Here is an 18,403-nt window from a genome sequence, read left to right as displayed (position 1 = left end):
TTTATGTGCCTAAGTTGTCTTTCTATAGAACTCTCCCACACAAACAGTTCAAAGACAAAATTTGCTCCTTCTGCTTCCTCCTGCACATCCCATCCCCCCCCCCCCCCCGTAATTGTACACACTGGCAGTTTCACTTGGACTAGAGTTTGTTTGAAATTTGCAAGAAAGTAACTCCTTTTGTTAAGTTTTTTTAAGTTTAAATTATAAGGAAATAATATTGCAGTTTTTACCCTTTTATAGTCAGTCTGAGAGATGTAGTAATTCACTTCTCAGGCTGATTTTGAAGGAGCTCGTAACACCTGAAGTCTGGTTCTAATCCGTACTCCTGACTAGGACTTTGAAGCAGTCAGAGAAGCAGCTTTGCCTCAGGTAGCAGTCTGAGCCCTTGCCATGCTTTTTGGTATTGGACTCTTGAGTATCTAGACCTTAATTCGTGACAGAATTTAGTCATGCTCTTAAGTCCTGCTGACTGTTTTCCTGAATCAGGACGATATGAGTGGTCTTTGAAGACTCAAAACACAGACAGCTGGCAAAGTTAATAACTGAGTAGCTCACTCACCATTTTACTGCTTGATTTAAGGAGCCTTAGGAGACATGAGGACTCCAACCAACCTTTTATACATTTAGTAACGAGATCTGATCTGAAAGTGGACATTTCCTTCCTGGTGATTACTGATGTAAGAGCTGCTTATGCATAATCTTGTATGTTTGGTTCTGTATATATGTCCAGAACAGGACGAGCTGAATCGTGTCGCAGATTTGCAGCAGCTCACCTTTGCAGAAATGAAATTAGGAAGATACTTGTATCACCTTTGAGTATGAGTCTTGTATCAGGACCCTCTAAAAGGGTATGTTTCTGCAGAGAGGATAGATTTTACCGTATTCACTGAAGACTTAACCATGAAGATGTGGACTGAAGACTTGAAAGGAGGTTAACGCAATACTTCTTGCTTTATCAAAGACAAAAATCTGTGAAATTGTTACTATTATAGGCAATAGCGTGACTGGAATGTAAGAACACATTCCAGACTATCATCAGAACGCTTGCAATACCTTTTTGATACGGAAAGGTTTGGTTTTATTTTTTTAGAAGCATGGTGTTAGCCCTGCAACATGCAGGACAGCTCTCATGCATAGATTGATGACCATTGCCTGGAGTGTTAAAATATCTATTCTTTCACCTGCAACTCAAGATTGCCAGAAGAAAAAAAATCTATAGAAGGGTCAAGATGAAAGCACAGGCTTTCTCTGCCTGCAGTTGGAGACAACATGTGCAGATACTTACAAAATTAAGAATTTAGAAGAAAAAGCAAGATTTCCAGGTTTGGAAATCACCTGGATGGTAGCAGTCATTGCAGAAGGGCTGGGACTCCTGCTTAAAGTGAAGATGACAGTAGGAACTACATGTGACTGTTCAAGCTTCATCTACCTGCTGTGGAATGAATTTTGGTTAGCCAGCCCCCATATGTTATTGGGAACTCTCTTCCTAGCAGAATCAAAGCATTAACAGCACTGACAGTCTTGCCATTGCCCATCTATTTTATCTTGGCCCTCAGGTGCTTCCTTATGTAGGAGAGTGAATGGTTGATTATATGGATATCTTCCACTAGTCACTGTGCCAACTACTGCTTTTCTTCTCTCCCCAAAATGGCTGGGGCATTAGGGATTGTCAGCTTCTAAGAGTTACTATTCAGGAAAATGATTTGCCTGGTGTATGAACTGCTTCAGACAACTTGTTTCCCACTTCTGGAAGTTTACCTTCTGGGAATCCACTTCCCCTTTGGATTACCCTGTAGTCTGACCCAGTGATCAGTGAGAAATGCAAACTGTTGTTTTCAAAGGGCCAAAGATTTTAGTTGCCCAAACCTTGCAAGGTTGATCACCGCAGTTTCAGTTAAAGTCAAAGGTGCTTCAGGTCTTCCAGTAATAAGGCTACCCAAAGACCAGTGCTTGATTTTGGGTTGTGAGACATCTGTTGTTTGGCAGTTACCACTTGTAATAAAAATGTACAGAGACTTCAGTGAACAGTGCCCATGTAAATGTGGCTTATGAAGACCACATAGTGTGGCTTATGAAGAGTACATTTCTGTGCTGGGACAATTTGCTGGTTTGAGCAGAGCAGCAAAAATCTTGCAGGTGATTGCACAGCAGGCCAGCAGAATACAAAGGCTTCTCCTGGTTCCTTTCCAACCTGGGAGATGAGTTTCCTGTGAGAAATGTTAATCTAATTAATCCTTTTGTTGAGTTCTGGCTACTGACTCTGTCCACATAAAAGCGTTCTTTAAAATGAACGCTCATGTTGCCAGGATTGTACAAAGGGAAGAAGGCAGAGAGAGATCTTAGAGGTCATGTCTCTGTCCAAGGAAGGAGATTAGTACCTTTCTTTTTTTTTTTTTTGCTTCGTGCCATAGAAAGCAGTAGGAAAGTCTGGTAAAGGTGGAAGCAGAAGGCTAGATCTTAGTACTGACAAATCTGTCAACATTATTCAAAATTTTGCCTTTTTTGTTAGATAAATTGTTCTCTCTTCCTGCTGTACCTTTGAGTCTGAAGAGCCAGAGAGGAATTGTGCTTTATGGACGTGATGTAAGAAACAAGATCCACAAGCCAAAAGAGTTCTCTCTCTTTCTGTGTTGTACTTGGAGCTCACTTCTCTCTGTAAATCAAGAGAATTAATGAAGTCTACCCCACCTAAGTGAAATGCGAGTATTTGCTCTGGTCTCTCTCAAAACTTGGCAATCAGTCTTCAAAGAATATTCTCTCCCTTTGGACTGAGTTTCTTAAAGAAAGAGAAATCTCATTAAAGAGGACTTTAAAATAGAAGGATCTTAGAGAAGTTACCTTTGAGCAGTAGCTGGCAGGCAAGTCTGTTTCTTGAACAGAAAAGCTCACCCTTTCCTTCTGGATATCTGCAAAGCAGCCAGCATCTCTTGGTACAAAATTGGCACTTTTCATTGCAATTTTTGAATATAAAGTAATAAATAAAATATGTGGGGTCCCCCCCCACCTCTAATACTGCTTTACATACATGAGTTTGTATAGGAAGTATTCTGGAGAAAAACGTGGAGTGAAAACAATTATTTACTAGTGGTAATTGTAGACCAAATTCCCTTCTTTCTCACTACAGCCCTAGGAACACTAGTTGGCTGTTTTCCTGCGTATTCACTTGTTAATCACAGATTCTTACCTCCAGATCCTGGATAGGCTTGTCCTTATCCCATCTCCCCCTTCCTGCTCTTCACTATCCCAAGAGTTTCTGGACGCGAAGGAGCACTAGCAGTTTGGTTGTGCACTATGGGCAGGTCCTTCCTTTCAGTTTTAGGATGCCCAACTGTGTTTGCTTTGGAGATTAAAACCTCCCTTCAAATAACAGGGGTTTTGTGGTGAAGACAGAAATTCAGCCACATTAGCGGTAAGTTTATGTATAGTTTTTTGTACCGAAGTTGAAATGGGATTATCAAACTGAGTCCCAGCACTGCACTGTAAAAAAGAAAAAAAAAAAAAAATTTTTTTTAAATGCAACTAATTGTCTTTTGCAAGCTGAAGTATCATTGAAGAGCACATTTATTATCAGAAGATCTAGTTGCTAAAATCACAAGGGGAAGGGAATTGAGAAGGTAGTGGGAACTAGCTGTTCTGCATTTAGTGGTACATGACTAAATAAAGAGAAAATAAAGGTCTGTCCAGTCCAGGAAGATGTGATTGCCTGAGATTCGCGTCTGGAAAAGTGGGGGTAGCTGAGGCATGTGGTTGCAGTTGTACCACGGGTTACCTTCCCTTGATTTTTTTTATGTCCTGTATGTAGAGTCATGCCATCTACAGTCATGGCAGGTCCTGTCCTTACTATTTCATGCCTTTTGACATTGAAATGGCTGAATCATTGTTAATTTTTTTTGAACAAAATTTTTATTTTGTTGGTTTCAGTCACTGATTGATCCTTTTTTCACTTCCTTTTTTCCCTTGTCTCTCTGTGCTTCGCTGGACATGGCCCATAGGGGAGTTCTCAGGTGTGTATCTCCTCTGCTCAGTTTCCTTTCTTGTTTCTTTTTTCCTTGTTGAGGTTGAATGACGTGGTATACACGTGTGATACTCCCCTGCTTTTGTCCAAACACGGTTGGCTTTGCGGACTTCTCCCACCTTTGCCTCGCTTGGTTGCCTTGCACCGGTGGGTCCCTGGGCAGCAGGGCATCCCCGCTCTGTGCTCACATGCCTGCTGCCTCTCAATAAGCTTTTCTTGTGTGGCTTTCTGCAGGTTTGCTCCACTGTGTTACACTGGCCTGTCACTCAAGGTCTTGGGGCTCAAAGTGCTTTTTTTTCTGTCAGGACGGGTGCTGTGCTTGGAGCAGAGCTTGGGTGGGCACAGGACTGAGTTAGGTTCCCACTCTCCTCTCAGTGAACCACACTGTGGGGAATCGCTCTGTGTGCATCACGGCTGCTGTGGGTTAGTTGGTGCATACTGGCCCTCTTCTGGAATAGCTGTAGTGACGTTAAAGACACTTTCTTGATGGATTGGAGTGGCAAAGCCTCTGTCTTCTGTTTAAGCTTTGCCTTTCTGGCAGGAGTTTAAGCGATAGCTCTGTCTTTTGTTTTGGTGAAGGAGACTCATTGCCTTAGGGCCACGCTCTGTTGTCAGAAGATTTTCACCTTTCCATAAAATGCACTTGGTCCCTGATGCAATTTCAGATGAAGTCAAGGGGATGTCTCTTGATTTCAGTGAAAATTGGATGAAGTTTTCCCTGTAGAAAAGGCAGGTGACTTAACGCAGCGTGATAGCGTAATGCTGTGCGGCGATGAGCTCTGTCACGTTCCTTTGCTCGGCACCTCTTGGTGTTGGCTCTGTGAGGTTACAAAAGAAAGGGATGGCATCATCCTTTCTTTTAGTTCAACCTGTTTTTACTGTAAGCCACTTTTTTGTGGTCCTTTCTCAGAAGACCTCCCACTGAAGTTGAGTTGGAGTTTGCCGCAGTGCGGAGGTGGATTTGGGTGTGTGCAAAAAGGCCAGATGAGAGCTTTGATATCCTCTCCCCCTTTTGTTTTTCCTCCTGCCCCTGTCCTTCCCTCACCCTATTCATAATGTCTGTTGAACTACCTTTGTTGTGGGGATGGGAAACCCAAAGATGTGTAGTCCAGGGGAAATGATGAAGATGGAAGAAACAGATGAGCTCACCTCGAGCTTGTCCTGACATCTCAGGTGTAAATCCCTGTTAGGCCAGGCTGCAGCAGAACAAGGTGTAGATTAGTTACTACTCAGCATCACATATACTGGCACCACACAGAGATGTACACATGCTGATGAGCTGCTCTGTTTGCTATTTACAGACTGGTACTTAATGGCTGCTTTTTTTCTCTTCCTTTCTTCCCCTTTGTCCCCATCTCTTTCTGTTCCCTTTCTCGTATGGGATGGCTCTCATAGTACGGGATGATTTCTTTGGTAAGGCGAAGGCCTTTTTTCTTTTCTTTTCTTTTTTTTTTTTTTTTTCCCTTTCTTTCTCTTTTTTTTTTTTAATGTGCATTTTTTAAAAAATTTCTTCCATTCACTCAACATCCCTCCATATGTCTTGCATTCCCTTGGTTTGGTTTTTTGTGATGGTGGTATCACCTCTCCAAGAAGCAGGACGCAGCTGGTCAGTAGCGGTGGTTTGGGGATTCTCCTCCACTTCTTGTAGTTGATTATCCACTTTGATGCTTCACACTATTTGCCTGGCTATGGGAGGCGGACGGTGTAGGATGGGCTCTGTTAGACAGGGCTCTGTCCAGACCTCTCTTCCCTTTGCTCCATGCCACAAAGGGGTGAAGAGATCTTCTTTTAGTCACTCCACAGTGGCTTTTTTCCCCATGAGCAGGGCTTTTCCATTACAGCATAAGGTTATCTCATAGTGTCAATTCTATGGCTCTGGGATGGCTTCATCCATTTCTTTATTGCAAGACTAGCCCTTCAGACCTCTCACTGGTTAAAGCATTGGGCTGTGACTGTGTCACGCAAATAAGATAGAAGCTATAGTGAGGATACTGATGGTTGGGACGCTGTATGGCTTTTAGTTCTGGCATGATAGTTCACCCTCTTCACCAGAGTTCCTTCTTCTCCAAAAACGAGCCACAGAGAGGGATAGATGACTCAAGAACGGGAAGGAAAAAGATTTAGTCTAAAAGAACTGGAGATTAACTGTTTCCCTTGATGCAATGCCCTTGTGTCATTTTAATGTCTTACTGGCTAAATATGTATTTGATCATTTGTAGAATCAATAAAAAGGAACAAGAAAATAATTTAATAAACATAAGACTTCTTGGTCTTCCAGTCAACATATGGCATGCTACAAAAGAAAGGGCTATAGGTCATTCACCTTACCAAACCAAGAATACACTTCTGTTTACGCTGCAGTTAGTGTCTCTCACTTTTTTGCTGTTTGCAGTATTCTTTGACACAGCATCCAAAGAACACATTGCCTGAAACATCAAAGTGATTAATTATCTGTCTACTAATTTTTCAAAAGTTATTTGAAAATGCTGCTTCTTACTCATTCTTGCTGGGAATTTGCTTTTGCCATCATAAATTCATCCCATTTAACTGTGGGAAGAGGATCTGTATGTTTGAGTGTTGTGATGTGTTCTCACTTCTTGTATGCTACCATGTTTCTCTAACTTCCATTTACTTCAAGTTTGTGTTGTTTTTATTTTATTGCAAATATTAATTAATCAGCAAATAACAGATCATGAAAACTGTTGATGTCTTTGCTGTAAAGGAGGAGGTAGTTCAGAGGGCAGGACAAGGAGCACTTCAGCACAAACACTGATGGTTGTGAGACTTCTTCATGCTCTGGGACCTGTGGTGAGAAATGAGCTGCAACCCTCAGCACTGTCCCCTGACAAGGAGAGGTCTCTTTGCCTTTAGCTCTCAGGTGGCCTCTGTTCCCCACTGTAAGATAGAAGCTGACCCTGGCAGCAGGAAGCAATCCAGATGTGCTTTTGGTCCCTAAATTCCTTCCCATTTGGTTTTATGAAATACTGAATTCGACCTTCACTCTTAGCCCCAGATTTTTCAAAGTGCTTGGAACCCAGTCTGCATATTGCAGTCGTCATCCATTGATGCCCAAGTGCAAGTGCAGTGTCTCTGATGTGTTTTCTTGAGTGTGGGTCTTAAGTGATGGGACTGAGCCTTCAGATTTTAAACATCTATGAGAAAACTATTAAGGTGGATAGAGCAATGGACAATCTAAAGTCCTGTTAAAATTGCTCTGGTGGAAGGCTGATAATGGGAAGCCTTTCGTGTGCGTGAAGTTGATCACAACCATGATCCCAAATCTGCACTGAGAAACAGCAAATTTGGCTTATACTAAGAAAGAAAGAAAATCACTGATGTGCAGATCTGGCTAGCGATTTGGACAGTGTTCTGCTGTCCTCTGTGAAAAACCCATGAACTTCTACCTTCTTTCTGTATGAGCGATGATAAAAAATGGTTGCAATAGCTCATGGGTGAACCAGGAGTTACTGACGTGACTTCCCCTGACTGGCGTTAGTGAAGCTCTCCTCTCTGTCCCTCTCCAGGGAGTCTGTGAAAGTTGGAGTAAGAAGCTAGGTCTGCATTTGGGCTCTTTACAGAAGCACACAGGGGTGCCTTTGCTTGTGCTGCATGGTCTTTGAGCAAGAGGCACTCCGCTCTCCACAGCAGGACACAGAAGCCTAGGGAAGCCTAACAAAAGTGATTTCTCTTCCTCAAGCATGAGTCAGGCAGTGCCACACAAGCTTCATATTTCTAGGAGAGCAGGTGAAAACTGCCTGGCCTTTCTTTTCAGGAATGGGCAAAGAAGTGGGGAATCTGCTGTTGGAGAACTCGCAGCTACTGGAGACCAAGTAAGGAACTGTTGCGTGCTCTGAACTGCCTGCCTAGTTACAAATGAGATGTCATCTTGAAGTCGGTCTTGGCCAGAACTCCTGCCTCACAGTGGCTTGCTTGTTTATCTCACGGGTTCTCTTGAATACTTGCTGTTCCTTCAGTTGTAGAAAAGGAATTGCTCTTCCAAGCGACTTTCCTAACTGATTCCTTTCTGCAAGCACTTGGGTGAAGTCTCTGGGCATGTGCTGGTAGGGTCTGATCCCAACTGAAATCAGTGGCAAGCTTTAAATTAATTTCGGTGGGAATCTAGATGTGGGTCTGAGCCTCTGTGAGGATATTGCTGTTTATAAGTTTCTGTTTGTAAGGTTTGCTATTTGGAAAGAAAATTTTCTTACTATTGAGAAGAGTTTTCAAAGATTCAATAGTTGATAAAGGAGAAGCAGACAATGTAATGGCCTTACTTTTTGAGAAAGGCTGGCAAACCAGATACTAAAGCCAAGCAGCCAGGAAGAGGAAGGCAAAGTACTCTTGGGGAGAGCTGGAGAACTTACTATGATAGGAAGCTGCTGATTTTAAAGATTGTAAGATATTTCGGAGCTGATTGGAAATGCTTATTTATATCACCATCATCCACAATTATCCACAATTACAGATAACAGCAGTTCTGAAAGACGTGTTTCAGATCTTCATTCTGTTAAAAATAGATTTGAACCTTATGCAGGTGATAGGTTACCCTACACCTGCTTTCTGCAGTATTCTGCCATCTTCTTAAGGTGATGTTGGTCTGTCAGTCAGAATACAGGAATGGACAAACCTCATCCTGACCCATTACAGTGATTTCTATGTTCTTCTGCAGCTCCTTCTTGCCAAAATCTACATTTCCATGAGTTATAGCTGGACTGAACTGTTTAAATACACTCGTTTCAACTCTCCTCGTAGTGCCTGTGACTTTAGTTTCAGGTCTCTCTTATGGACAGCTGCTGGTTTTGGGCATTTTTGCTTATTGTCCCTTTCACACCTTTAAGAAATGCTTTGAACGTTGTGAAGAATGATTTGATTGCCAAGGTGGACCAGCTGTCTGGAGAGCAAGAAGTGCTGAAGGGAGAGCTTGAAGCAACAAAGCAGGCCAAAGCCAAAATGGAAACCAGAGTCAAGGAGCTGGAGGAGGAGCTGAAGAGGTGAGTGCTTCACACCCTGCCCCAGGGAGCTGGGAGGATATGAGTGATAAACCCACCCCCTCTCTTAGTTTTACTCTGTTTCCCTCGTGGAGGTTAGCACTGGAATTCAGAGGTACCTTACAGAGCACTTCAAGGCTGATGGTAGGTGGCTGAGATACTTTTAGTGTTATGTTGTTTTTATTGGATTGAAATGGGTTATCGAACCTTGGAAATCGCGCAGAATTTTCCTCCCCAGGACTAGGATTCTGCAGCAGCAACTGCAAATCCAGGCTCCCTGGAGTGAAGCGTTCAGAGTTTCAATTTGCAATTTAAAAAAAGGGGGGGGGGGGGGGGGGGGCATTTAAAAACCAATAGATTTGAAGGAAACTGTCAAGAGCTTGATCCTTGCAGCAGCCAAGACAGCTCTGAGAGGCATGAATGCCCATTCATTTAATGAAAGAGCTAATACAGATTCCCACAAATAATATTTAAATGCCAGTATTGTTAATTGTTTCATTGTTCATGTTAAGAATGAGAAGAAGAGGCAGAAGAGATTTTAAAGTCCTATGCAGGTAGCATTTGGAGAGATCCCACTTCTTATTTTCCACTCCAACTAGAGAAACTGAAACCTGAATGCCTGGCAAAGCCTGTGATGATTTTAGGTCCATAAAACTAAAGATGCCCCATGGGGCTCAAAGCAACATAATTATATTTTGACTAGCTGTACATTGCACTGTGGCATCTCAATTCAGAGGACAGTGTTCATTTTGCAGCTGGAATCTGGAAGGTTGCCTCAGCAATCTGAGCACAGAATCACCAAGAATAACACAGACTGGTCTCTTTGTTGATCAAAATGTCTGAAATGAAAGTAGTCTCACAAGCAGTGGAAATAGGTCTGATGTTTTTAAAATGCCTTTTTGAGTCTCTCATAATATACATAATACGTTTAATATATTATGCAGTAGGGACATGGACTTTTAACTGGCAAGTGTGCCTTTTTAAGAGATGGAGACAGCATTTTTTTTTCCTGCAGTGTCTTTGCTGTTAATAAAAGTGCTTGTAATTCAAATGGGACTACCTGACTGCAACTCGGTATGGAGTTTAAAGAAATTGAAAGCACTCAGATAAATACTTTAAGTATTTTATTAACACGGATTTGGTCTTCTCTTCTTTACCCTTATGGCAAACTGTCCTTCACATTAGAGGCTTTTTTCACTGCATTGAAAACAGAAGCAGCCCAGAAGAAGAACTTAAGCCAGCTTTTTCACTGCCGATAATGGCTCAGTTTTCCCATGGATCTCACCAAACATTTGAACATAGGTTATATCTCTGAAATAGAAATCGGCTGAACTGTTCCAGTGGTCAGTATTTTGGTGCTTACATCAAATGTTGCAAAGAAATGCGGTGATGTCTGTGAAGCTGTTCAGAGTAACATGCTGGAAGAGAGAGGGAAAAATATCAGAGAAGCGTCTCATAATATGTACACTTAGATCGCATTTTGCAAACATTTCCTGGTGATGCATACAGACAGACCTTCCCGTAGATGGTTCTACTCCCAGAACACCTAAGCCATGGTATCACTTGCTGGTTTGATGCCTTTCTTCCTGTTTCCTAGAGTGAAATCTGAAGCGATTGTTGCCCGACGAGAACCCAAAGAGGAGGTGGAGGATGTAAGCAGCTATCTCTGTACAGAATTGGTATATTACATTACTAAAATGCCTGTGGGGAAAGGGGGTTTATATACTTAGTCTATATTACTTCACATATATGAGTCCTGAGATGCAGACTGATCTGCCTTCATTAACGATGAGGGCAAAGCTGGTGAACTGTGGGTTGTTGCTGATGAGCATTGCTAGTAGATAGATGCCATGAGAGTACCTCTTCATATGACTTTCAAACCATAATTTGGCAAAAAGACGAGCAGCCGACACAGTGGCAATACTGTGCACGATGTCGTTTCCACAGAACGGTGCTAGAGCAGTGCCCTGCTCAGCACTTTCCCATTTTATCTGTTTCTCCCTAATTTTGAATTAGTCTAGTGAGCAGTGTGGTTTCTCTCAGGGTCTTGTGGTAGTCAGGCTTCTACAGAAGAGCTTGTCTCCACGTTGGCAGTGAAGCTGTAAGCCATGAGGACATTGTACAGTGAAATCCAGATTATACAGACAACTTTGCAGCAGTAACTGCCTTCTTTTATTAGTTCTGTAGTCTCAATCTTGTGGCATTGTTTTTCTCATTATTTCTTTTACATAAGCCAGTACGGCCTGTTACAGGATACAGGCAGAGAAGGCTCATGGACTGTCACAGCTCTTCAAACTGTTTTGGCTGAGGTAGAGGCTTTTCAACGAAGACCTACTGTAGCTAAAAAAAAAAGGCAAACCAAAGCAGTAACAGAGATTTTCCTCTGCTAGGACAGGGAATTAGATACACTTCTTTTCAATATTACTGTGTTCTTACTTTGTAAAAGGTATTGGAGTGGGTTCAATTCTAGCTAATTCTCTTGACTTAACTGGGGTGAGCTCGGTCTGTTGAGAATTTAGGTAGATAGGAAAATTTTCAAGTTGTGCTTGTGAAATGCTGAAGAGGACTGGATTTCTTTGAAGCTGAACTGACAGGTCTGTTTTTTTAAATTAAAAAAAAAAAAAAGTTTGTAAAATTCCTTTTCATTTATACACTTCTTGTTTTGACTGGTCATACAGGTTTATTCCAAGTCCAGGGAGGCTGGAGAGGGACTTGGTTAATTTGTGCTATTTCAGCTTTCAGCAGTACTCACCAGCCAGGCTGAGCTTGGGAATTGCCATAGTTTAGGCACAACCCCGTGCCACTTCCTAGTAATGAGTTCCCAAATCCTTACGATTTCTTTTTGGGCAGATATTTTCCCCAACTTAGCTGTGTTTTCTCATTTTCCACTCCTCAAAAGAGACAAACAGAATCTCATTCCTGTCACCTCCTAACCCAAAGCCGCATGTGCCCTCATTGGAAGGCCAAGTTGCATCACCAAAGAGGAAAAGGCCTTTCTTTAGTTTCTTGTGCCATACACCTTTATCAGTGTGTACTAACAGAACGCCTCCTTCCTCGTCCTCTTGAGGGGACAGACAGCATCACCTGGTGCTCCCTGCTGCTTGTGACTGGATTTGCTAATGAACTAAAACTTTGGTTTCCAAACTTTCTGGACCAATTGGACCACTGTCAACTCTCACAATTCCTTGCAGACTATCAAAGCACCTTGCTGGCAATAGTCTCTGGGTGGGGCTTTCAATTGGGTGGTGGTTCTAATTCTCATTTCCATGGGTTTGCAGAACACCCCAGAGGTCCATGAGCCATAGTTTGGAGATCACTTGTCTAGAATTAGCACCTCATATTGGGAAATCGGGGGTAATCAAACAGAACAGGAGGAGAACGAGTAAATATGTCTTTCTGTCTCCTGACTTGCTCTATACTAACATCAGTCCCCTTCCATCTTTTGTGGGCTGAAGCAGTGCTCCTCCCCCCTGCAGGACAACATTCCCATAGCTCAGCGCCGCCGCTTCACCCGTGTGGAAATGGCCCGGGTTCTGATGGAGCGCAATCAATACAAAGAGAGGTTGATGGAGCTCCAGGAGGCTGTCAGGTGGACAGAGATGATCAGGTGAGACTGGGTGTTGGTGAACATTCCTATTTAGGACAGAACCTGGCCATGTTTGACCTTGTGGTCAATGGAACCCCTACCAAGATATTGGTTGAGAAGTGCTGAAAGTTTTCCAAACTGTAGATGCGTCTCTCCTAATACCTAATTCTTTCTCTCTTGTTCCTGAACCTGGGCTGCAAATCTCGAGTTGCCATCATTATTTGGAGACACTGGGCAGTTGTTTGTCTTGCTTGTTTCTCGTGTGCTGATTAAGTTAGGAGAAGCCGTAGGGAAGAGGGTTGCTTCTAATTAATGATTTCTAAAGCTATGGCTTGAAGTGAATATAATGCTGAGGTTTGTAGTTACCAGACTAGTACTGTGGCAATGCTAATGTTGCAGGGAGTTGACAAAACTTTGAATTGAACCCACTTGCTTGCACTTCATGTCAACATTGAAACATAAAGTGGTTGAGTGTGCTTACATTAAAGACCAGTGCATGTCACTTCCTCTGTTGTGTTTTGAAACATGTTAGAATGAATTCTGAATTTTGACATGGCTTCCTTGATGGAAATGGCCTGCTGGTTGGCAGAAACGTGGGTAAGAGATGCTGAAATTAACTTGCTTCTGCTGTGTTTGTCCTTAGAGCGTCCCGTGAGCACCCATCCGTCCAGGAGAAGAAGAAATCCACCATCTGGCAGTTGTAAGTTCTTTGGTGGTTTGTGTAAGATTAAGAAAAGGGGAAGCGTTGCCATTTTTACTCTAGACAGCAACTTAATAGACTTCGACATTAATGAAAAGGCAACTGAAAGTGTTGTTAGCTGAACCCTTTTGCCTTCAAGGCCTTCCTTTGTCCTTAGTGAAATTAAAGTCAGATCTGAATATCCAGCATTGGTTTTGTTTTATAACCTGAAAAAGATCACGAGTACCCTGCAATGGAAACATACACTCACAATCAGTTTTAATAAAGGGCTGTTTTCAGAAGGTATCTGTTTCTGGAAGCTAAAACCACCTTATGTCAAACTGAAGACTTAGCTCTATGTTTGAAGTAGGGCAGTTTTCATGAAGGGCTTACAGCCCCTGATTGTGTACATCTTGCTTCCCCTGTTGTGAATCTATGGTGTGTTGTCTCCCCAGGCACCTTTTCTCATATTTGTTGGCCTTTTTCTGTCCCTAGCTTCAGCCGTCTGTTCAGCTCTTCCTCAAGTCCCCCACCAGCAAAGAGGACCTACCCATCTGTGAACATCCACTACAAGTCTCCAACAACAGCAGGGTTCAGCCAACGTCGCAGTCACACCATGTGCCAGATCTCCTCCGGCAGCCGCACCCTGGAGTTCTTCCCTGAAGAGTGAGTTGCATGCTGTGTGCCGAGCCAGGTCCCCCCGCAGCTCTCCCGAATAGCAGCTTTTCTTTAAAATAAGCTGGTTTCCACTTTAAAAAACGTCTGTGTGGTGTTAATATGTTTCTGTCTCTTGTGGTTTGTCTCCCTGATCTTTAACTCATAAGTTACCATGTGGATGGGCTCCGCAAACTTTGTCCTCCCAAACATATCGCTGTCGTGGCTTTCTAGGCCATGATGGTTCATCTCGGCAGGGACCACTGTAGGCTTGAGTTGGCCTCAACCCTAGTTCTGCACTCGTGTTTGCAGACTGTGTGATAGAATGAAGTAGGGCTTTTGTGGTAGAGTGTGATGGTAGCACTGGGACAGTGGGATGGAGTGTCTTGCCCAACCCTGTTGACAAGGAGCTTAGGTAAAGACAAAAGTTCTCTCAACAGCACATTTAGGTTACAGTATTTGGTTTTAATCTTAACCATGCTAAAAAAGAGCCTCTAAGTGTTGCCACTGCAGAGTCTTCTCCCTATCATTTATGTCTCTGACATGAAGGGAGAAAACTCTTCTGTGCTTTACTTGACTTCAGAATGTGTGTGTTCTACCATTACGAGGTTGCACAGTTTCGTATGTGGTACGTTTTTGTGGAAGGACTTTGGAGAATGTGATGGTGAAGTATTATAACTTCTGCAATAAGAAGCATTTGTTGCAAAGGTGCTAGATCAGGAGAAGAGAGATTGTCTTCAGAAAGGTAAATTTGTATTTTATAGATAGCCGCTGCCTTTATTCTGTTCTTTTTATCTGATTGCAATATCATAGTCATTGAGTGGTGTCTGAGTGCTTTTCAGCAGTGCATTAAACGATGTGACTAACCACTGTCAGAAGCTGTTTGTTCTCTCATCCTCTCCCCAGGGGAGGAAGCATGTGCAGGGAAGTGTTGTGTTTTAGCAGGGGGTTATTTTTGTTTTAAGTATATATGTCATTGTGTGTGTGTGTGTGTGTGTGTGTAGGGGTTTTTGTTTTGGATTGGATTTTTTTGCTGATGTTGTTCGTACCTTGGAATGATACTTTAAAAACCTATTGAGATCTGGAACTGATATTCAAACAGCCTTTGTTTATATTAAAACATATCTTAAGAGCTCACAGATCAATTTTTCTTTTAACCTTTGCCAGTGCAAAGCTGGAGTTGTTCTGTTGAAACGAGCAGTTTCAACAGCAGTTAGTGCAAATTTTCCTTGTCAGCAGAGAAAGCTTTAAAATGGACAGAAAAATAAATAGTTGACTATAATGAAGAAGGGAAGAACTCAAAATGCCTTCCTGATGGAGACATTAGATCAGTAAATTGTAAGAGCTAAGCAAAAATTGGTGTAATCTCATAGATTCATAGGTCTTATGGAAGGTTGATTCCCTGTTTCTGAAGGGCTCTTGGAGCATTGAAGTGAAGATGACAATGATTTGGCCTGCCACATTGCTCAGGTAACAGGGAGTTAGAGATTAGGGATGCCTATGTCTGCTTCCTAACAGGGTTTTTCTCTCTCCCATTTCCTACATCTCTTGGCAAAGATGGATTTGGTTTGCTTTGTGTTTCCTCCCCCTGCTATGGCGACACTCCCTTAACCTTCAGCTTCTGTTTTTAACCATAGATTGAGAAGTAATGCTGTTGCTTCTCTCCTCAGTGACTGTACGTCCTCAGCACGTCGTGAGCAGAAAAGGGAGCAGTACCGCCAGGTCCGGGAGCACGTGCGGAATGATGATGGGCGATTGCAGGCCTGCGGCTGGAGCCTCCCTGCTAAGTACAAACAGGTAGGGACCATTCTCCGAACAGGCTGAGGGGAAAACAGTGAAGACCTAACTCTCCCACTGGTAACTTTAGCGTTAGTCCTTAAATATTTCATTTAGAGGTATCACATGCATGTTCTATTTGTATGATAATTGTAGGCACAGATTAAATTAGTCTTTTCTGTATCTCCACCAAAGTCAATGGAGGGGGCACTCTTCTGCATGAAGGTGCTGAAAGAACCTACCCTAAACCAAAAGTAATTATTCTTCTTTGTCCAGAGCACAGTACTTGTTTTTATTTCCTTTGTTATTATAATTGGGCTTGAACATTAGATACTTCATTTATACTCTGAGATTTTTATCAGTTGTTTAGTATAAAAACCAAATGCAGTGCAGTTCACTCCCACTTCTCCCCAGCAGTAACACAGAATCAAATGTCATCAGCCTCATTTGTTGGCCTATGACTCATTTCACTGGTCAAAGACCACCTGAAAGGAAGGAGTCTTGCACTGTGCCTTGAAAGTGGATGAGTTTCAGGCCATGGTGGAAGGGAATGCCAGCGTTCTGACTTCATTGCAAGGAGCATCTGTTAACAACCCTTTCTCTGTCAGCAGTGCGGTGTATAGCCTCTGTTGACCATAACTGGGGCACCGTATCATGGTGAGAGAGGCAGTCACTGGGGTAGGCTGCTCCTAGCCCTATAGGGACTCTGTTTCATACAAGATGAGAGATGAAGCCTCAGCAGCACCCACCTCTGAGGCTAATAAGTTTGGTACTGCCATATCAGTTACATCTCTCTTACCATAGCCTGGTGTTTACAGCTTTGTACTGTCTTTTTCGTCTTCTCTTCCCCTACAGCTGAGTCCCAATGGTGGTCAGGAAGACACTCGCATGAAAAACGTCCCTGTGCCTGTATATTGTCGCCCACTAGTAGAGAAGGACCCAACCATGAAGGTATGTTGTGCCCAGGTGGCCAAGAAGGCCAGCAGCATCCTGGCTTGTATCAGAAATAGTGTGGCCAGCAGGACTAGGGAAGTGATCGTCCCCCTCTACTCGGCACTGGTGAGGCTGCACCTCGAATACTGTGATCAGTTTTGGGCCCCTCACTACGAGAAGGACATTGAGGTGCTGGAGCGTGGCCAGAGAAGGGCAATGAAGCTGGTGAAGGGTCTGGAGCACAAGTCTTATGAGGAGCGGCTGAGGGAGCTGGGGTTGTTTAGACTGGAGAAAGGGAGGCTGAGGGGAGACCGTATCGCTCTCCACAACTGCCTGAAAGGAGGTTGTAGCGAGGTGGGGGTCGGTCTCTTCTCTCAAGTAACAAGCGATAGGATGAGAGGAAACAGCCTCAAGCTGCGCCAGGGGAGGTTGGATATTAGGAAAAACTTCTTCACCGAGAGGGTGGTCAAGCATTGGAACAGGCTGCCCAGGGAAGTGGTTGAGTCCAATCCCTGGAGGGATTTAAAAGCCGGGGAGACGTGGTGCTTAGGGACATGGTTTAGTGGTGGAGTTGGCAGTGTTGGGTTAATGGCTGGACTTGATGATCTTAAAGGTCTTTTCCAACCTTTATGATTCTATGATTCTGTGATTCTGTACGTTGTCTCTGCATACCATTCCAGTCCAGAAAGGGTACATGGAATAAGCAAAGAATTTTGGTCACTAAATGTGCAATTTTTACAACAATCTGTATTTTTTTTTACATTATATATTCCAAATTCTATCTTCCACTTCCTTTTTTTGAATGGTGGTTTCTAGTGTATGTGGGGAAAAGTACCTCTCTCTGTAAGGACATAATTCTCAGCTGATTCTGGTTGCCAGGTCCCATGCTTCTGTCTTACATCTTATGCTTTTTTCAGACAACTTACATAATATCAGCAACATTTTATGCTTCTAAGGCTTTTGCTAAGACTCCGTAGGGTATAATATAGAACAATGTAAAAATTCATGAAAACGAGCAGGTGAAAGTAAAAATGCATCTCATCACTCTTTTTTAGATTCCATTGTTGACTGGGATTCACTGGTAACAGGCCAAAATTATCTAGAGCAGATCTTTGTGAAGCTATGTCTGTCAAGACTAGAATATTTTGAGTAGAATTGCAGTTGAGAATAGATGGTCATCTCTCTGCAGGGAGCACATTTATCTGCTATAACTAGTTGTTTTGAAATAGGCAGTTTGTCATTAACTTCATTCAGAGCTGAGTTTTAGATGTCATTGTGATGTTTAAGTTGTAAGAAGATTCTTACGCTGTTAGTTGTTTCTAGAAGGTTGGCGTGATCTTTGGATAATATTCTGTTTATTATCTTTCCTTTATGATTTTTGATGAATCCAGTATTTGCTTCTGTAGTCCTGTTCCCAGTGTTCTCCCAAAAAACTATCTGGAAATAGCTCATAGGAGGTTAGCTAAATTGGATTTCAGAAAATATGCAGTGTGCTGCTTTCACTCTACACTTGTTACATAGGGAGCTAAACCAGCAGATATTTTTTTCTTTTTTTTTTTTTTTACTTCTTTTTTTGCTTAGTTCTTTAAATAGCTCTCTAATATCAGACAAACGCTGATTTTGGGGCAAAGGACTGTGTGAGGAAGCAGAAGAGTGCAAGGGGTGGGAGGGGGCCTAGGGAACAGGGCTGCTCTGAATGTCTATCCTCAGCCAAGCAGTCACTGTCAGTTTTGTTTAAGCAGTCATGCTTACTGTACCCTGAGCTAGGAACA

General features: G+C 42.7%; 1 protein-coding gene across 10 annotated transcripts in view; it reads left to right on the top strand.

The window, feature by feature from the left end:
* The window catches only part of MAPK8IP3 (mitogen-activated protein kinase 8 interacting protein 3), a gene marked incomplete at its 5' end in the record, with an annotated part of 78,541 nt that overhangs the window by 45,072 nt on the left and 15,066 nt on the right, over nucleotides 1-18,403 (top strand). For 4 of the 10 annotated variants that reach the window (XR_014228357.1, XM_082313855.1, XM_082313848.1 and 1 more), the window contains 8 exons: nucleotides 7,788-7,845; nucleotides 8,854-9,006; nucleotides 10,601-10,682; nucleotides 12,459-12,610; nucleotides 13,233-13,289; nucleotides 13,764-13,934; nucleotides 15,593-15,719; nucleotides 16,554-16,649. Coding sequence is in view for 9 of the 10 variants with exons in the window: in XM_082313855.1 (XP_082169981.1) it covers nucleotides 7,788-7,845; nucleotides 8,854-9,006; nucleotides 10,601-10,682; nucleotides 12,459-12,610; nucleotides 13,233-13,289; nucleotides 13,764-13,934; nucleotides 15,593-15,719; nucleotides 16,554-16,649 (896 nt within the window). The remainder of the gene's footprint in view (nucleotides 1-7,787; nucleotides 7,846-8,853; nucleotides 9,007-10,600; nucleotides 10,683-12,458; nucleotides 12,611-13,232; nucleotides 13,290-13,763; nucleotides 13,935-15,592; nucleotides 15,720-16,553; nucleotides 16,650-18,403) is intronic. The other 6 variants (XM_082313849.1, XM_082313852.1, XM_082313856.1 and 3 more) reach the window with 5 other exon arrangements.

Source organism: Platalea leucorodia, assembly GCF_965183815.1.
Source record: "Platalea leucorodia genome assembly, chromosome: 5".
NCBI lineage: Eukaryota > Metazoa > Chordata > Aves > Pelecaniformes > Threskiornithidae > Platalea > Platalea leucorodia.
The sequence above is the reverse complement of the archived record's forward strand: the minus strand, read 5'-3'. Positions and strand labels throughout refer to the sequence as shown.